General features: G+C 43.2%; 1 protein-coding gene across 1 annotated transcript in view; it reads right to left on the reverse strand.

Annotated features, from left to right (window-relative positions):
* Window positions 1-16,613, reverse strand: part of LOC126418429 (probable peroxisomal acyl-coenzyme A oxidase 1) — a 93,969-nt gene that overhangs the window by 58,206 nt on the left and 19,150 nt on the right. Inside the window, exons 2-4 of the mRNA XM_050085191.1 lie at window positions 10,460-10,616; window positions 10,156-10,324; window positions 2,184-2,307 (exon numbers count right to left, since the gene is read on the reverse strand). Of these exons, the coding sequence (XP_049941148.1) occupies window positions 2,184-2,307; window positions 10,156-10,324; window positions 10,460-10,616 (450 nt within the window). The remainder of the gene's footprint in view (window positions 1-2,183; window positions 2,308-10,155; window positions 10,325-10,459; window positions 10,617-16,613) is intronic.

The following is a 16,613-nucleotide window of genomic DNA, read 5'->3' on the forward strand; positions in this document are numbered from 1 at the left end:
CTGGCCAGTACAGTCCCCAGACATGAATGCAATTGAGCATGCATGGGACCTGTTGAAGGTGACCATTGCACAGCGTCCAACTCCACTTGACAATCATCAGGACCTCACTGAAGCTGCCACTGAGGAGTGGGACCTCACACCCCAAGATAAACTTGATGATCTCTTCCAGAGTGTGCCTCACAGAGTGGAAGAACCATCCATGTGTGGGCAGGACATACTCACTACTAACAAGGGAACTTCCCCATCGCACCCCCCTCAGATTTAGTTATAAGTTGGCACAGTGGATAGGCCTTGATAAACTGAACACAGATCAATTGAGAAAACAGGAAGAAGTTGTGTGGAACTGTGAAAAAATAAACAAAATATACAAACTGAGTAGTCCATGGGCTACATAAGCAACATAGTGGACAATATGAGAGTAGGAGTGCCGTGGTAGCGTGAGCAGCTGCAGAACGAGAGGTCCTTGGTTCAAGTCTTCCCTTGACTGAAAATTTTACTTTCTTTATTTTTGCATAGTTATTATCTGTCCGTTCGTTCATTGACATCTCTGTTCACTGTAATAAGTTTAGTGTCTGTGTTTTGCGACCACATCGCAAAACCGTGCGATTGGTAGACGAAAGGACGTGCCTCTCCAATGGGAACAGAAAACATTTGATCGCAAGGTCATAGGTCAACCGATTCCTCCACAGGAAAACACATCTGATATATTCTATACGACACTGGTGACGGCATGTGCGTCACATGACAGGAATAAGTTGTCGACCCACCTAACTTGTACACTTGGCGAATGGGTAAAAAGATTCTTCTACCTTGCCCGATTTAGGTTTTCTTGTGGACGTGATAATCACTCCGAAAAAAGTGATGAAAACATAGGAGTTTGTCACATAAACTGAAAATAAAAAATTAAACTTTTCATTCGATGGAAGATTTGAACCAAGGACCTTTCGTTCCGCAGCTGCTCACGTTACCATGAGACCACGGCGCTCTTGCCTTTCTTTTGTCCTTAATGTTGCCTATCTTGCCATGAACTACTCAGTTTGCATATTTTGCTTATTTTTTCACAGTTCCACACAACTTCTTCCTGTTTTCTCAATTGATCTGTGTTCAGTTTTTCAAGGCCTATCCACTGTGCCAACTTATAACTAAATCTGAAGGGGGTGCGATGGGGAGGTTCCCTTGTAAGGATAATCATCATGATGAGGTAAAGATTATCACTGTTTTTATTGCAAGATGTACACTTAAGAGAGGGTCTGCTTTGCTCTGCAAGGATTTTTTGTAACTAACCACAATTGTTCTTGTTTTCAGAAGGAACTATGTTTATTTTGTTAAAAAGGTGTTTTAAAAACCTCAATTGGTTTATTATAAGAAGTCATTGTAGTACACTCTATGATATTCCAGACTTTTGTTGAGGTGCGTATATTCTACTCCAGCCAGGGGCAGTCAAGGTTTTGCGGTCACTGAGTACAGTTACTATGTGGGTCTGAGATGTGTATCCACTGAAGATAGTTACTGTCATGACTATGAACTACTACTTGTAGAATTACATTAGGCTAAATGGAGCATATATAAGCACTGACCTGGTGTTAAGAGGCATATATATTTTTAAATTGATGTTCGAGATAATCATTGTAAATATGCTTGAGGTGCAGTAAATTTAAAATGAAGTAAAACTTAAATTCATCTGTGTTGTTTCCAGTTATTTGGTAACCATTCAAAGCAGTTATTTAGTAGTCAGTGAGGCAAGAAGACCATACAGAGGACTCCTGAGGCATTGAAATGTACAAGTGAGAAACGTTATAACTTGAGTTGGTAGTTTTTGCTTTAATAAAATAAGTCCACCCACAAGTAACTCCCTTGGCACCCTCCCCATCCAAGTAAAACAAGCACTGCACATATGTCTGTAACAGGCAGAGTTCCATGACCCAACAGTCAAAACTGTATGTCATGAATAACAAACTGTACTGAAAACACTGCACAGAAAAGAAAGTCAAATAAAACTTTCGTTTGTGGGCACACAGCTTGAAGGCATGTTAAGGTAGCAATTTTCAATCATGATATAATTTGAGAACATACAGATATTTTTTATGATGATAATGGGTATGTTTAGCATGCTGCATACTCTATTTATATCAAAAAAACTTTTAAATGTGCTAAAGGGTGAAGGAAATGAAACCATAACTTACATCCACCAGGCCACCATTTGTACGATGTTAATGTAGGAGAATTCAAAACAAATTCTTTAGTTTTAGGATCGTAATGTGCCGTTGTCTCCAGCCCTCTAATAAAAGTACCATGTCCCAGTTCCGTCTGAAAATAATGAAAGATGAAAGATATAAAACTAAAATTAGGGAACTTCTATGAGTTTCTTTACATTTAAAATGAATGACTAACAATTACATAATTCTTAACTCACACATATTTGTCTATATTGTTCAGTGATCCATTCCTGTAAACAGTTGCACAAATGTTAACAAGTACTAATTTTGCTATCTGATGTTTTCATAAAGCAATTTTTCCAGAAAAATCTACATCAACTACCATCACAAAGAACTAGCAACATACAAACTTATAAATGAATGCACAAGGTGGCAACCTATCATCAACGGTGCAGCTCTTCCATAATGTCAGCCTGACAACAGGATCCCTGTCAATACTGAAGCCAAGGAGTGAGTTGGTTGGTTGGTTTAGTGATTAAAGGGCCCAAACTATGAGGAAATCAAGCTTCCCACCCACCCACCCACCCACCCACACACACACACACACACACACACACACACACACACACGGAAAAGGCAAGTCAACAAAAGTACACACCATAGAAGGGCCTAGTGTACGAAACCCAGTGAAAGAAAATCTCAAGGTCTACCAAATGTCAACAAAGTCTTGAGAAAGGAACAAGGAAGAAGGAAAGGGGGGAAAGGAAGAAAAGTGAGTGAGGTGCTCTGTCCAGGGAGCAGAAAGAGGCCCAAAAGGCAGAAAGTGCGATGGGGGACATATCCCTGCAACTTACGAGCGTCACCCCACCCAAAAATACTAGGAAAAAACTACAAGCATGGACAGGGTGAGAGATGCACAAGAAAACAGAGGAAGAATACCATATCAAACAGAGCACACAAGAAGGGAAAACAAGAGGAGAAAGGGAGATAAGGTGAGTTCTGGGGCAGGTCGCCAAGCCCAGACAGCTGCTGTCCTTTTGGGGCAGAGGAGGCAATGGGCGTCCTGGCATCCCCTCAATCGGCCAACAAGGATGAGGCATCATCCCTTAGAGAAGAACCATAAAATCAGGTCAAACACTGAGGGATAGTCCGTTAACACCAAGGATAGCGAATCAGTAAGATTATGCGTCTGCTGCAGGGCAGCTAAGTTAGGACAGTCCAGCAAATTGTGGACTACTGTAAAACGGGCACCACATTGACAGTGGGGCAGATCCTCACAATGGAGGAGATGATCATGAATCAGCAAAGTATGGCTGGTGCGGAGACGACAAACAGTAGTTTGTTCAGCAAATTCAGAGTATGCCAGTCTGTATTCCTGATCCTTAGAACTTAACGGCTTAATACTAATCAAATGTCTGATTCTGGAATACCAATCTCAAAAGGTGGCTTGCCAGTAGCCAATTTGGCCAGCCTGTAACCGAGTTCATTCCCCGAGACCCCAACATGACCCAGGGTCCAGATGAAGACCACTGAATGTGCACATTGTTCGAGGGCAGAAAAGGAGTCAGGTTCAGAGAAGCCGATCTCCATATGCAGTTTCCACGTAACCTGTTTGGCCAGCCTGTCAGCAAGTTTGTTGCCTCTGATTCTGAAGTGACCTGGGGTCCAGACAAACACCACAGAACGACTGGACCTTACCAGGGCACAGATGGACTCCTGGATGGTCGCTACCAAAGGATGACGAGGGTAGCAGTGGTCGATAACTTCTAGGCTACTCAAGGAGACAGCACACAAAAGAAACGACTCCCCAGGGCACGAATTGATGTGCTCAAGAGCACGAGATATAGCCACCAGCTCTACAGTGAAAACACTGCAGCCATCAAACAAGGAATGCTGTTCAATATGTCTTCCATGGACATACGCAAAGCCAACGTGACCATCAGCCATCGAGCCATCAGTGCAAACCACTTCATGCACTTGGTACATGAAGAATGAACAGGAAATGGCAGCGAAGAGCCACGGGATTAACTGAGTCCTTAGGGCCATGTACTAGATCCAGGTGAAGTTGCGGCCTGGGTGTACACCATGGAGGTGTACATGAATGGACCTCAAGTATAGGTGGTAAAGGCAAGGACTCCAGTTCAGATCGTAGGGATCAGAAGCTAACTGCAATTATAAGCCCTGACCTGGGCTACTTATGCAGGAGATGAACTGCCATGGGTGGGAAAAGGAGATGGTAATTCGGATGTGTAGGAGAACTACGAACATGTGCAACATAACTGGCGAGCAGTTATGCATGCCTAACTTTCAATGGAGGGATCCCAGCTTCCACCAGGATGCTGGTCACCGGACTCATTCTAAAAGCTCCCATCACTAGTCAAACGCCACAGTGGTGCACTGTGTTGAGTAAACACAATGCTGAGGGCACTACCAAACTGTAAACCAGACACCCATAGTCAAGGCGGGATTGAACAAGGGCTCTGTAGAGCTGCAGCAGCATACAGCAATCTGTACCCTAGTTGGTGTTGCTCAGGCAGCGTAGAGCATTGAGCTGCTGCCAGAACTTCTGCTTAAGCTGACAAAGGTGAAGAAGCCAAGTCAAGTGGGCATCAAAAACCTGTCCTAAGAATCGATATGTCTCCACTACAGTGAGTGGATCATCATTAAGGTAAAGTTCTGGTTTCGGACGAATGGTACGACACCGACAGAAATGCACGACTTTGCGGCTGAAAACTGGAAACCGTTGGCTAGAGCCCATGAATGTGCCTTGTGGATGGCTCCTTTTAGGTGCTGCTGAGCAACACCAGCACTGGTGGAGCAGTATGAAACGCAGAAGTCATCTGCATACAGAGTAGGTGTGATGGACTGACATACAGCTGCTGCTAGACCATTAATGGCCACTAAAAATAGAGACACATTCAATACAGAGCCGTGCGGGATGCCATTCTCCTGGATATAGGGGACTATGGGAGGCACCACCTTGGACACAGAAAAGTACAAAGCGACAGGAAATTTTGGATAAAAATTGGGAGCAGGCCCCAGAGACCCCACTCACATAATGTGGCAAGGATATGATGTTGCCAGGCCATGTCCTAAGCTTTTCGTGAATCAGAAAAGACGGCAACCAGGTGTTGGAGTCTGGAAAAGGCTGTTCAGATGACAGACTCGAGGAACACAAGATTATCAGTGGTAGAGCGACCCTGGCGGAAACCACGCTGTCATGGAGCGAGTAGGCCACTTGACTCCAGGACCCAACCTAGCCGCCGACACACCATATGTTCTAGCAGCTTACAAAGAATGTTGGTGAAGCTGATGGGCTGATAGCTATCCACATCAAGTGGGTTTTTGGCAGATTTGAACACTGGTATGATGGTGCTCTCCCACCTCTGCAATGGAAAGATGTCATTGCACCAGATCCGGTTGAAGATGATGAGGAGCTGTCACTTGTAGTCAGACGAGAGATGTTTAAGCATCTGACTGTGGATCTGATCTGGCCCAGGAGCTGTGTTGGGGCAATGTACAAGGGCACTGAGGAGCTCCCATTCTGTAAATGGGGAGTTATAGGGTTCACTGTGGCATGTAGTGAACGAAAGGACTTTCCCTTCCATCCGCCGTTTGAGAATGTGAAAGGCTGGGGTTAATTCTCCAATGCAGAGACTCGAGTATAGTGCTCAGCAAAGTGCTCGGCAATTGTGTTTGCGTCGGTAGATAACACGCCATCGATGGTAATGCCAGGGGCACCTATTGGGGTCTGGTACCCAAAAACTTGTTTGACCTTTGTCCAGACTTGGGAAGGTGACTTAAGGCACACAATGGTCGAGACATACCTCTCCCAACACTCCTGTTTTCACCTGGTGAACACAGGCCCAGAGCCATTTAAAGGCTATAAGGTGCTCTGTGGAAGGGTGCTGCTTATGTCACTGTAGAGTTTGCCGACACTCTTTAATTGCCTCAGTGACTTCTGGCGACCACCGAGGTACCGGCTTTCACCGGGGGCACCCCAAAGAACGAGGGATCACATTTTTCACCGCAGAAACCACCTGCTCAACCAAAACATCGATGGCACCATGTGGGGAGGAGCCACATTTCGGACAAGCCCTCCACCTCCCCAAACTTATCCTCTAAACGCTCAATGAAAAACTGAGGCTTCATTGAAACAAAGGAGCCCCATCACCTCTTGTACATACGAGGTACTGATGCAAATAAGGTTTGCTGCCATCCTTAGCTTGGTGTTCCTCCCATGGTGTGGCCAGGGAGGGGAATGATTTAGGGTCATACTTCCTTGCAGTGTACTGAGACGTGGAAAGCTTAGAGACTCCTGGTGTGTGATCACCAGCAAGTGATGACACAGTATGCTTCCTCGCGCATCATCTGCCCTGATGCCACACCTCCGACCAGGGGGGCTCTCCACGGGTGACACTCAGCCACAGCAAAGGCCACCTGGCAGGATGCCCATGGCCAGGATTCCCGATGCTCCAGGGTAATGGACATCTACTCCTTGGCACACGTGGGGAGTTAATGGTGCAGGTATCAGCAGAGCGATCCCTGTGTGGTCAGGGGGCTACAACCAACAGGGTACATGGCAGCCCCACCACAACAGACTGGCTACTGTGCTGGATATCAGGTGCAACCAAGCAAACAGGTCCATTATCATCGTCATCACAGAAAATTATGATGCACAGTGGATGGACGAAAATGCACCCAGGAGGGTGATCTCACCCAACAGTTGGAGAATGAGTGGAAGTGCAGACCCTCTTCAACGAAGGATGCGAGAGGTCTCAGCACATGATGGATGCGATGCACTATGTAAGGCACCCTTCCTCAATTGACTCGCTCTTTGGGAAAATTTGGAAAAAATGGAGGTCAAACCCGACAGGGGACCATCACATACAGGCCGAAGCGTGAGAGACTCCTTTTAGTCACCTCTTACGACAAGCAGGAATACCTCAGGCCTATCCTAACCCCTGGACCTGCAGGGGTACATAACGGGGAAAGGGTTTCACCCCAAGCCAGCATGTCTGGCCCTAGTCCCAGGAGGTGGCTGAGGAGGGGAGGGTTTTGAGGAAGCAAATGTAGGAGCAGGGAGAGAACAGTTCCTACTGAAGACATGGTCACAGAAGAGCGGCCAGAAACATGGTGCTTTCTTGCTAAGCTCCACATTTCTGGCCACTCTTCTGTAGCCATCTTTTCAGACAGGAGTGGTTCTCTCTCAAGTGCTAAGCATCTGCCCAAGTAACACCCACTCCGATCAGGGCTCACTCTGTGGGCACCACCCAGCTGCAGCAAGGGCTGCCTGGCACAGTAGTCATTGGTAGGAGTTCCAGTACTCCAAAAAGATGAGCTCCTATGCATATATAAGGCAGTGACAGCTCAGGTACCAGAAGTGTGAGCCCTATGTTGCCAGGGGGCTCAGCCTGATAGATACTTAACTGCCCCACCACGTGGGCAGACGACACATTCTGGTGACCTTGCAGAAGGGGGCGGGGCTATGGCAGAGAAGGACAGAGGAGAAGAAAATGCTGGAGATGCTAGGGATGGAGGTCAAACCCCAGGGGGCAACAGAAAGAGCTGGAAAGAAGGGAAAGTGAAAACATCGAAAAACAAGGCAGAAAGGAATTGCAAAACTGAGGGAATAGCTGGGTATTCATAGAGGAAAACACCATGGGAGAAAGAGGGGAGGAGGGAAAGAGTGGGTGTGGGGAAGTGAATGGGAAAGGCTGCAATAGTTCAGGGCCTCATGCGTGCCACCCATGTACCTTCAAAAGAGCTGTGAGCCCCTTGAGGGCCCAGGATGTGTAGTCTAATATGCAGCACCCACCTTGAAGAAAGATACCAGCCATTTCCTCGCAAAATAGCTTTCCCATTATAAATGTACACAATTCCTAAAAAACTAATATGATTGTGGTCTGAGGTCCTGTGATGATGATGTGGCCAGTAGAAATGGAGAACAAGTTTGGATTGTTCGATATTGGGTACGTAGATCAATTGTGACAGTTTCAAGTAATGACATCAGCATATCCCTGAAATGATTTAGAAAAAACCACAGAAAATCTAATTTTGAAGGTTGGACGAGAATTTGTCACCCCCACCCCCCCAAGTGCTACCTCAGTTCATAAACTACAGCACTTGGTAAAATTTCTTATACTTTTCTCGGATGTGAAGTGCAGCCAACAGATAACATGTAAGTGAATGGACTTGTAATATTTGGGCTGGGAAAATATTTTCCTGGAACAAGGTGGGTAGATGAGATGGAAATTATGTGAGACTGGGCAATAACCCACTTGAGAAAGTTAAGGGAAATGAGTCAGTGATGGCTTTACCAACGAGCCATCTCATCTTCTGCCTGAAGTGGTCCAGCTAAAGGACTATGGGCCTTCATATCTCTGAAATATAAGTTCACTCAATCACTATTCTACTTCTCGATGTAACCATGCTAAGGATGACAGAGTTCACACACAATGTTGTAAGTGGTTCAACATGAACAGCCTAAGCATGCACTATATCAATCACGACATGTTGGTCGTTATGAATGATCTATCTGCTGGCAAAATATGTGCACATAATTTTAACATGGTACAAAGCAAACTGATATTTACAACTTCATCATTTACTTAAACTTACATCTAAGTGAAAAGTAATTATTGGGAATGCAATGTATGTTCTGGCTCACTTTGTTTACATTTGTGATGTCAGATGAGCAAGGTCATTGATCTAGAGATGTTATCAGCCTTATAAGTGATGCTGTCATCCTTACCGGTGGCAAGCCACACCCCAATTCCACCTCCCCCTCCCCTATCTCCAACCAATCACAGCAAAGTATTAAAAATGAAAGAATCAAAAAAATCCAAAATGGTGGAAATAGCCCAATTGTGTTAGTACGAAATTTAAAATCTCTCATCTCTCCAGCTGATCACAGTAAAGTATTCAAAGGAGGCATCCAGTTGGAAAGTAGTTTTAATAAATAATTGAATTTTTAAAAATCCAACTAGTCCAATTGTGAAACTTTCTGTCAGATTAAAACTGTGTGCCAGACCGAGACTCAAACTCGGGACCTTTTCCTTTCGCGGGCAAGTGCTCTACCAACTGAGCCTCGTCTCCTACCTTCCAAACTTTGCAGAAGCTCTCCTGCGAACCTTGCAGTCCAATTGTATTTAAATTACAGTGCACTCTGACTTTGAAGTGACCTTCAAGGTAATCACATGATCATGCAGGTCAAACATGACATCATAAATGACCTCGACATATACACATAAAGTCATCATTCTTATTAGTGACATCATCACTCAATAAAATTAATCAATCAACTAATAAAATGCCTTTAAAAAATCCTCTCTCTCTCAATTGTATTTTATAACCGCCCTCCCTTTCCTCTCTCCAACCAATCAGAGTGTAGTATTAAAATGATTTGTAAAACTGGCAACAGTTAGCTCTGGTGTAGAAATGATGCCAAGTTACATTATTTACAAAAGATATTTATCTCTGGTGTAAAAATGGTGTCAAAGTCACATTATTTGTGTACATGTACATACCTCTGGCATAATATTAAAGTGATGCCATGCTCAAAGACATGCATAATGTACATAAAATGGTGCATAAGCCCATATATGTATTTCAGACATTAAATTTTGTAATCTTTACCCACAAAACCTGTCTGCATTTGTACGTCAAAAAATACTGTACTCGTTGAGCTCATTTGTGGCCTCTGTCATGTAAAGTAATCATCTCCCCCCATCCCTTTCACTTCCACACATAAAAACTGTGTCAAGTTACCTTTCCATTGAAATATATTACTGACGGAATGAAACAAAAAACACTAACATACTTGGTTAGCATCCAAATACCAATAATATATATGTATATTAAAGGAATGTTGATATCAAACTTAATTTTCCGTCTAGTAACTTCAGAATGTCTTTCAATGTACACTATATTTGCTATGCATATGCTTCTTTTTACACAACAGTACACGCAAAAAGCACAAAGCTAGCAGAAGAAATACCTGCGCATATGTTCCAATGATGTCACAACTCCATGCTCTTCCAACCCAATATGCCTGTTGTTCCACATTTCCTTGGCCCATAATTGTTGGAATAAACATGACAAAGTGAAGCGCAAATGGATTTCCATCATTCAGAACCGCACTGCCAAGCATACCACCCAAAACTTGCCTAAAAGAGAAAAATAGTGGTAATATTTAATAGAAAGATATTAAAAATGGAACTTTGTCCTTATTGCTACATATAATTTAAGTAGAGTTAATGCTGTTTTTTTTGGAAGTAGCTGCAGCATTTTAAAGTACATACCTGTAACCATCAACACTTCCACCTCCTCCACTGGACTCATTTACTTTCTTGAATAATGCACAAGCCTTCTTAATAGAATTCTCAAATTTCTCCTTGTGGCTCAGATATTCATTAGGAACGTCATCTCTAAGTTCTGCATCCGACAGGAAGAACTGTTCTGCAAGTTTAAACAGAAGCCTATAAGATTCACAACAAATCAAAGACTTAAAAAGTATATTTTACTTTTTAATAATAGTTTTCAAAACTCCACCAGCAGTACCTAGTGAATGGATTGAATAGCTGAGTAGTTGCTGTTGCTAGTCCCAAGCCTGAACAAGGTGGGTATAGAGAGCATTAAGGAAACATCATAAGGCAGCTTCTGCACTTAAAAATCACAGCTGCCAAGAGATGCCTAATGCACTGTTGTATTTCACTAATGATATCTAATATTGTCAGATGTCGTGCTGAAAGTATGCCGGTAAAAACATACTGAATCTTTAGGGCCAACACTTTACATCTCAGAGTGTCTAGTTTTGTGTCATGCCCTTATGACAATGTACTTCCTGTACCATGACGAATATTATGACATGACAGAAGGCACAGTGACGGTATCCCATTGTCTCCAGCTGTTGTGAACTAGTTCATGGAGTACAATGGTAAGCAAGCCTGAACTCAGTGATGCTGCATGTCTTGCTTGCTACGCTATGTTGATGACATCCTAATGATATGACCTGATGGTGCAAATGCACTGCAGTGGTTCATCAGTCACATGCACGGTGTCCATCCAAATATTAAATTTACTATTGAGATCGAGGGGAATGGCAACCTACCCTTCTTGCACGTTTTAGATGAGTGAAGGCAGGAGGCTGGGGATCATCATTAGAGAAAACCAATGCACAGTGAACAGTACTTGAGCACAAACAAGCTTTCACCACCCAGTACATGAGAAAGTGATAATTAACATGTTAGTATGCAGAGCAAGATTATTTCTCACAACAATCATCTGCAGTGTAGAATGAAATTTTTGCTCTGCAGCAGAGTGTGCACTGATATGAAACTGCCCAGCAGATTAAAACTGTGTACCAGACAAACTCAAACTTGGAACCTTTGCCTTTCGTGGGCAAGTGCTCTACCAATGAGCTACCCAAGCATGTCTCATGACCCATCTTCACAGTTTTACTACTGCCAGTACCTTGTCACCTACCTTCCAAACTTCACAGTAGCTCTCCTGTGAAACTTCCAAGACTAGCACTACAGGAAGAAAGGATACCGCAGAGACGTGACTTAGCCACAACCTGGGGGATGTTTCCAGAATGAAAATTTTGCTCTGCAATGGCTCGTATGCTGATGTGAAACTTCCTGGCAGATTAAAACTGTGTGCCAGACCAAGACTCAAACTCAGGACCTTTGCCTTTCGCAGGCAAGTGCTCTACCAACTGAGCTACCTAAGCATGACTCTCAATCCGCCCTCACAGCTTTACTTCCTCCAGTACCTCGACTCCCACCTTCCAGACTTCACAGAAGTTCTCCTGCGAAGCTTGCAAGATTATCACTCCTGGAAGAAAGGATATTGTGGAGACATGCAAGTTCCACAGGAGAGCTTCAGTGAAGGTTGCAAGGTAGGATACAGTAATGTTGTGAGGATGGGCTGTGAGTTGTACTTGGTTAGCTCAGTTGGTAGAGCACATGCCCACACAGGGAAAAGGTCCTGAGTCATAGTTTTGGTCCTGCACACAGTTTTAATCTGCCAGGAAGTTTCATATCAGTGCACACATTGCTGCAGAGTGAAAATTTTGTACCGGAAACATCCCCCAGGCTGTGGCTAAGCCATGTCTCTGCAATATCCTTTCTTCCAGGAGTGCTACTGTTGCAAGTTTCACAGGATAGCTCTTGTGAAGTTTGGAAAGTAGGAGACAAGGTACTGGCAGAAGTAAAGCTGTGAGGATGGGTTATGAGTCATGCTTGGGTAATTCAGTTAGTTGAGCACTTGCCCATGAAAGGGAAAGGTCCCAAGTTTGAGTATTGCTACAGCACACAGTTTTAATCTGCCAGGATGTTTCATCTACCATCTAAATTGCAGCATTTAAAGACATGTGTCAGGGAAAATGGTTACATCAACTGGCACACTGCAAGGGACTTCACGTGCCACCGACATAGGACACCCCATGAATAGCAAAAAGAAGCCAAGCTAGCTGCATTCCTTTCATACTGTGTGGCCATGAGCAGCAAGATAGGACGTGTGCTGCAGACACATGGACTGAGACTAGTGTCCCAGCCTGTCTCAGAGATACACACAGGTAAAGGTGATGTAATTCTGTTATGATGTCCCTGCGTGGCAGCATCTGTATAACTATTCACACTGTTGCTGAGCACTTGTGACATATTAAACAAAAAGAGCTTGAGAAGTTGGCCATAAATGAACGTCGCCTGGAAAACAGACAAAGAATACTATTTGAAAAGATGAGTTTCTTGGCTTATACATCGCCATTTTGGGATTTCATCATAAAGGAGGTCGCCAAAATTAGAATAAACCAAAATTTTAATGGGGACTAGGGGTACACTTGGTAGGTCACAGGGATGTACTTTGGACGTCAAACAAAAGCAAAGATAGGTTATTTGAATGCTTGTGGATGAAGGGGTGGGGGGCAACATTTCCAAATGTGGTGCCTGTTCCTCCTGTTACTGATGTCACTGGTTTCACAGTAGGCCAGAGCTCGTATGAGTGCCCAATTTGCCTTCCTGCACTTGTGCACATTGGTCCTCTCTGGAAAGTTTCACTCACTGCTATCACACCTACATAAGTAGCAAATGATCTCATTCCCAGTAATTGGTGGCTCTTTTCCCCTGATGATGACAGCAATGATCACCATCAAAAGCTCGAGTGTTCTATTTCAAGTGACGCTTATATACCAAACAGATTTTATGAGTATTTGTATGAGTATGAGTTGATCAGTTCCCACTGTGGGTCATTGATATTATAGTCATTTTTGTTTTGGAAAGTGTACATTTCTCAGCATTTGAAGCAAGCCATCAATCTCTGCACCTCTTTGAGATCTTATCAAGATCTGACTGTATATTTGCACAGCCTCTTTCAAACAGTTAGTTTGATAGATAACTGCAACATTTGTGAAAAGTTTGAGGTTATATTAACATCTATAGGGTTATTCCTTCAGTTATGCATGCCTATCTTCTAGGCTACTTCCAACATGTGTTATTAGGTGTGTTAGCTATTGATTGCTATTTGATTATTTACATGTTTTCTTTAATAAGAGAGCTCTCAAATTCTTTAACTTAATTCCTGTTTTATCTTTTAACTACTGTATATAAAGATTTAATTTTTCTATCTGAGTAATTAATTTAAGACATTATTCAAATTTATTTCCTTAATGTTTTGATCAATATCCATATGACAGCACAATATTTCTTGTAATATAGAATTAGTTTTCTGTTTTTCCTAACTATTTCATAAAATCTCCTTCTCCTTGCACATAATTCGACGTTCTAGTGTTCAAAAACTAACATGCTACAATTGAAGCCATTTTGGAAAAAGTGGAAATCAGTTATTGGTCAGTTTTCAACATCATGCACAATATTTTGAACACTACAAAGGCTGCTGCTCACTGGATTGTGTAACTCCTCTCAACCATTCAAAAAGCCCTCCAAATGGAAGCAGCAGTGGAAATGTTACAGTTACATCAAGCCAATCAGGATGGCATCTTTAGCGTCCTAATCACCATGGAAGAGTGTGGGTTTACTGCTTTCTGTGTAATTCTCGATATTTCCTGGCAATATCTTGTAAAATGTTTTAATAATAAATATGTGTGTTTCCAGTTTTTACTGAAAAACATGTTTTACCAGTTTCAGATTATATATATGTTTCTAGCTCTGTCTAGTAAAGCGTAGTGGTTTTTTAAGCTGAGCTTCCAGATGATGGCAGATTTTTCACTGTTTAAGCCCTCCTCCCTTCACTGGAGGTATAGCACAAGTTGTATGACATACACAAAACTGGGTTTTGTAGTTCAAGTGAAATGATTATATCCATAGATAGATGCTTTTCGTCATCATTGTCATCATCATCATCATCATGTCACAGCTCCAGTTCCCTGGGTGCAGATGAATAGCCTTTTACACCTTTTTTATTGTTCTACAGCTCTTCCTCGTGAACCCCATCCCAAAGGAGACCACTTTTGTCACAATGTCCTTCTTCACTAAGTCGATTCTTGGCTGTTTGAAATGTCTTTTCCGATTTATAATCATTTCAAGGAATTTCTTCGCTTTCCTGTTTCCTTCCATCTGTTTCGCATTATCATACCATCTTAATCTTGACTCGTGCAGTTTTTCCGGTACACTGAGTTTACATCTGCATCCATTCTCTTCCTGACAACTTCATTTCAGCAGCTTTGTTGCTTTTAGTCTATAAAAAGTTACAGAAATGGATTACAAACTGGGCATAGGAAATGTGATTCATTCTGACACACTACGTTAATCATATTCACAACTAAGTCTTTGATCTCCTTACATGCCAAGAAAGCAGTAGCACTTTCAATATCAGCACTTGGAGCAGACTTCTAACCAAAGTGCCAGATATATTTCACAAAGCCTACAAAATGTTTTAAATGGGTAAGTTGCATTTCGTTGAAAACCTTTCCATTTTAGCAGGAAGAAGAAACTGTGTATAAAGTATTCTCTGTTTCCTAAGAGTTCAAGATTTTAATTCCCACTATTAGTTACACAAGGCCTCCACATTAGCAGCTTCACCAGTCAGTTGCTCCTGATGGTGACTGTTGGGGAAGCCATTGATTGGTTGGTTGGTTTGGGGTATAAAGAGACCAAACTACAGGGTCATCAGTTCCTTTTTCCTGACACAACCAAGGTTCAAGGTACAAAAACATCCAACACCACACCTAAAAAGAAAACGAATGGAATGAACAAAAAACAGGGAAAACATACACCACAAGGAAAAGCAGAAGAAGGTATTAAAACCATAGAGCAGATGGTCTGGGCTAGCTGATCACAATAATAAAAGAGGATGAGCCAGCCACTCTGCAACCATTAAAATGTCCACCCCAAAAAGACAAGGCAAGATGAACACATGTAGAGAAAAAGACGACCACCAAGACAAACAAATGCAAAGAAAGTGCAACAGAGTTAAAATGGAGGGAGAGTGGCAACCTCAGAGAGAAGGCTAAATATCCATCCTTAGATGGTACAATAAAAACTGCCCTCAGGAATAAAACGTAAAACTAAATCTTCTGTTGAGGCATTGTCGCCCAACACCGAAGTTAGGGTGCTGGGAAGGTTAAAAGTCTGCTGCAGAGTGGCTAAAAGTGGGCAGTCCAGCAAAGATGTGGACAACAGTCATATGTAAGCCACAGTGACACCGATGTGGGTCCTCACAATGGAGAAGGTAACCATGCATTAGCCATGTATGGCCAATGCGGAGCCTGCAGAGAACCACAGATTCCCTGCGAGAGACCTGCATGGAGGTCTTCCACACATTTGTAGTCTCCTTATAGGCACGCAGTTTGTTGTGTGTACTGAGATTATGCCATTCCGTCTCCCAAATCTGAAAAACCTTGCGGCGTAACAATGATCACAGGTCAGTTACAGGGATGCCGATCTCCAGCAGTGGTTTCCGTGCAGCCTGTTTGACCAGCCTGTCAGCTAGTTCATTTCCTGGGATTCCAACGTGGCCTGGGGTCCACACAAACATGGAACGACTGGACCATTCCAGGGCATAGATGGACTCTTGGATGGTCGCTACCAAAGGATGGCGGGAGTAGCACTGGTCGATAGCTTGTAGGCTGCTCAAGGAGTCAGTACACAGAAGAAATGACTCACCAGGGCATGCGCGGACGTGCTCAAGAGCATGAGAAATGGCCGTCAGCTCTGCAGTGAAAACATTGCAGCCATCTGGCAAGGAGTGCTGTTCAATATGTACTCCATGAACAAACATGAAGCCAATGTGACCATCAGCCATTGAACCGTCAGTGTAAACCATTTCATGGTCCCTGTACATGTCAAGAATCGAGAGGAAATGACAGCAGAGAGCTGCGGGGTTAACCGAGTCCTTAGGACCATGTGAAAGGTCTAGGTGAAGCTTCGGCCTAGGTGTACACCATGTAGGTGTACATGAATGGACCTAGAGTATAGGTGGTAAAGGCAAAGACTCCAC

Source organism: Schistocerca serialis, chromosome 1 (assembly GCF_023864345.2).
Source record: "Schistocerca serialis cubense isolate TAMUIC-IGC-003099 chromosome 1, iqSchSeri2.2, whole genome shotgun sequence".
NCBI classification, from domain to species: Eukaryota; Metazoa; Arthropoda; class Insecta; order Orthoptera; family Acrididae; genus Schistocerca; species Schistocerca serialis.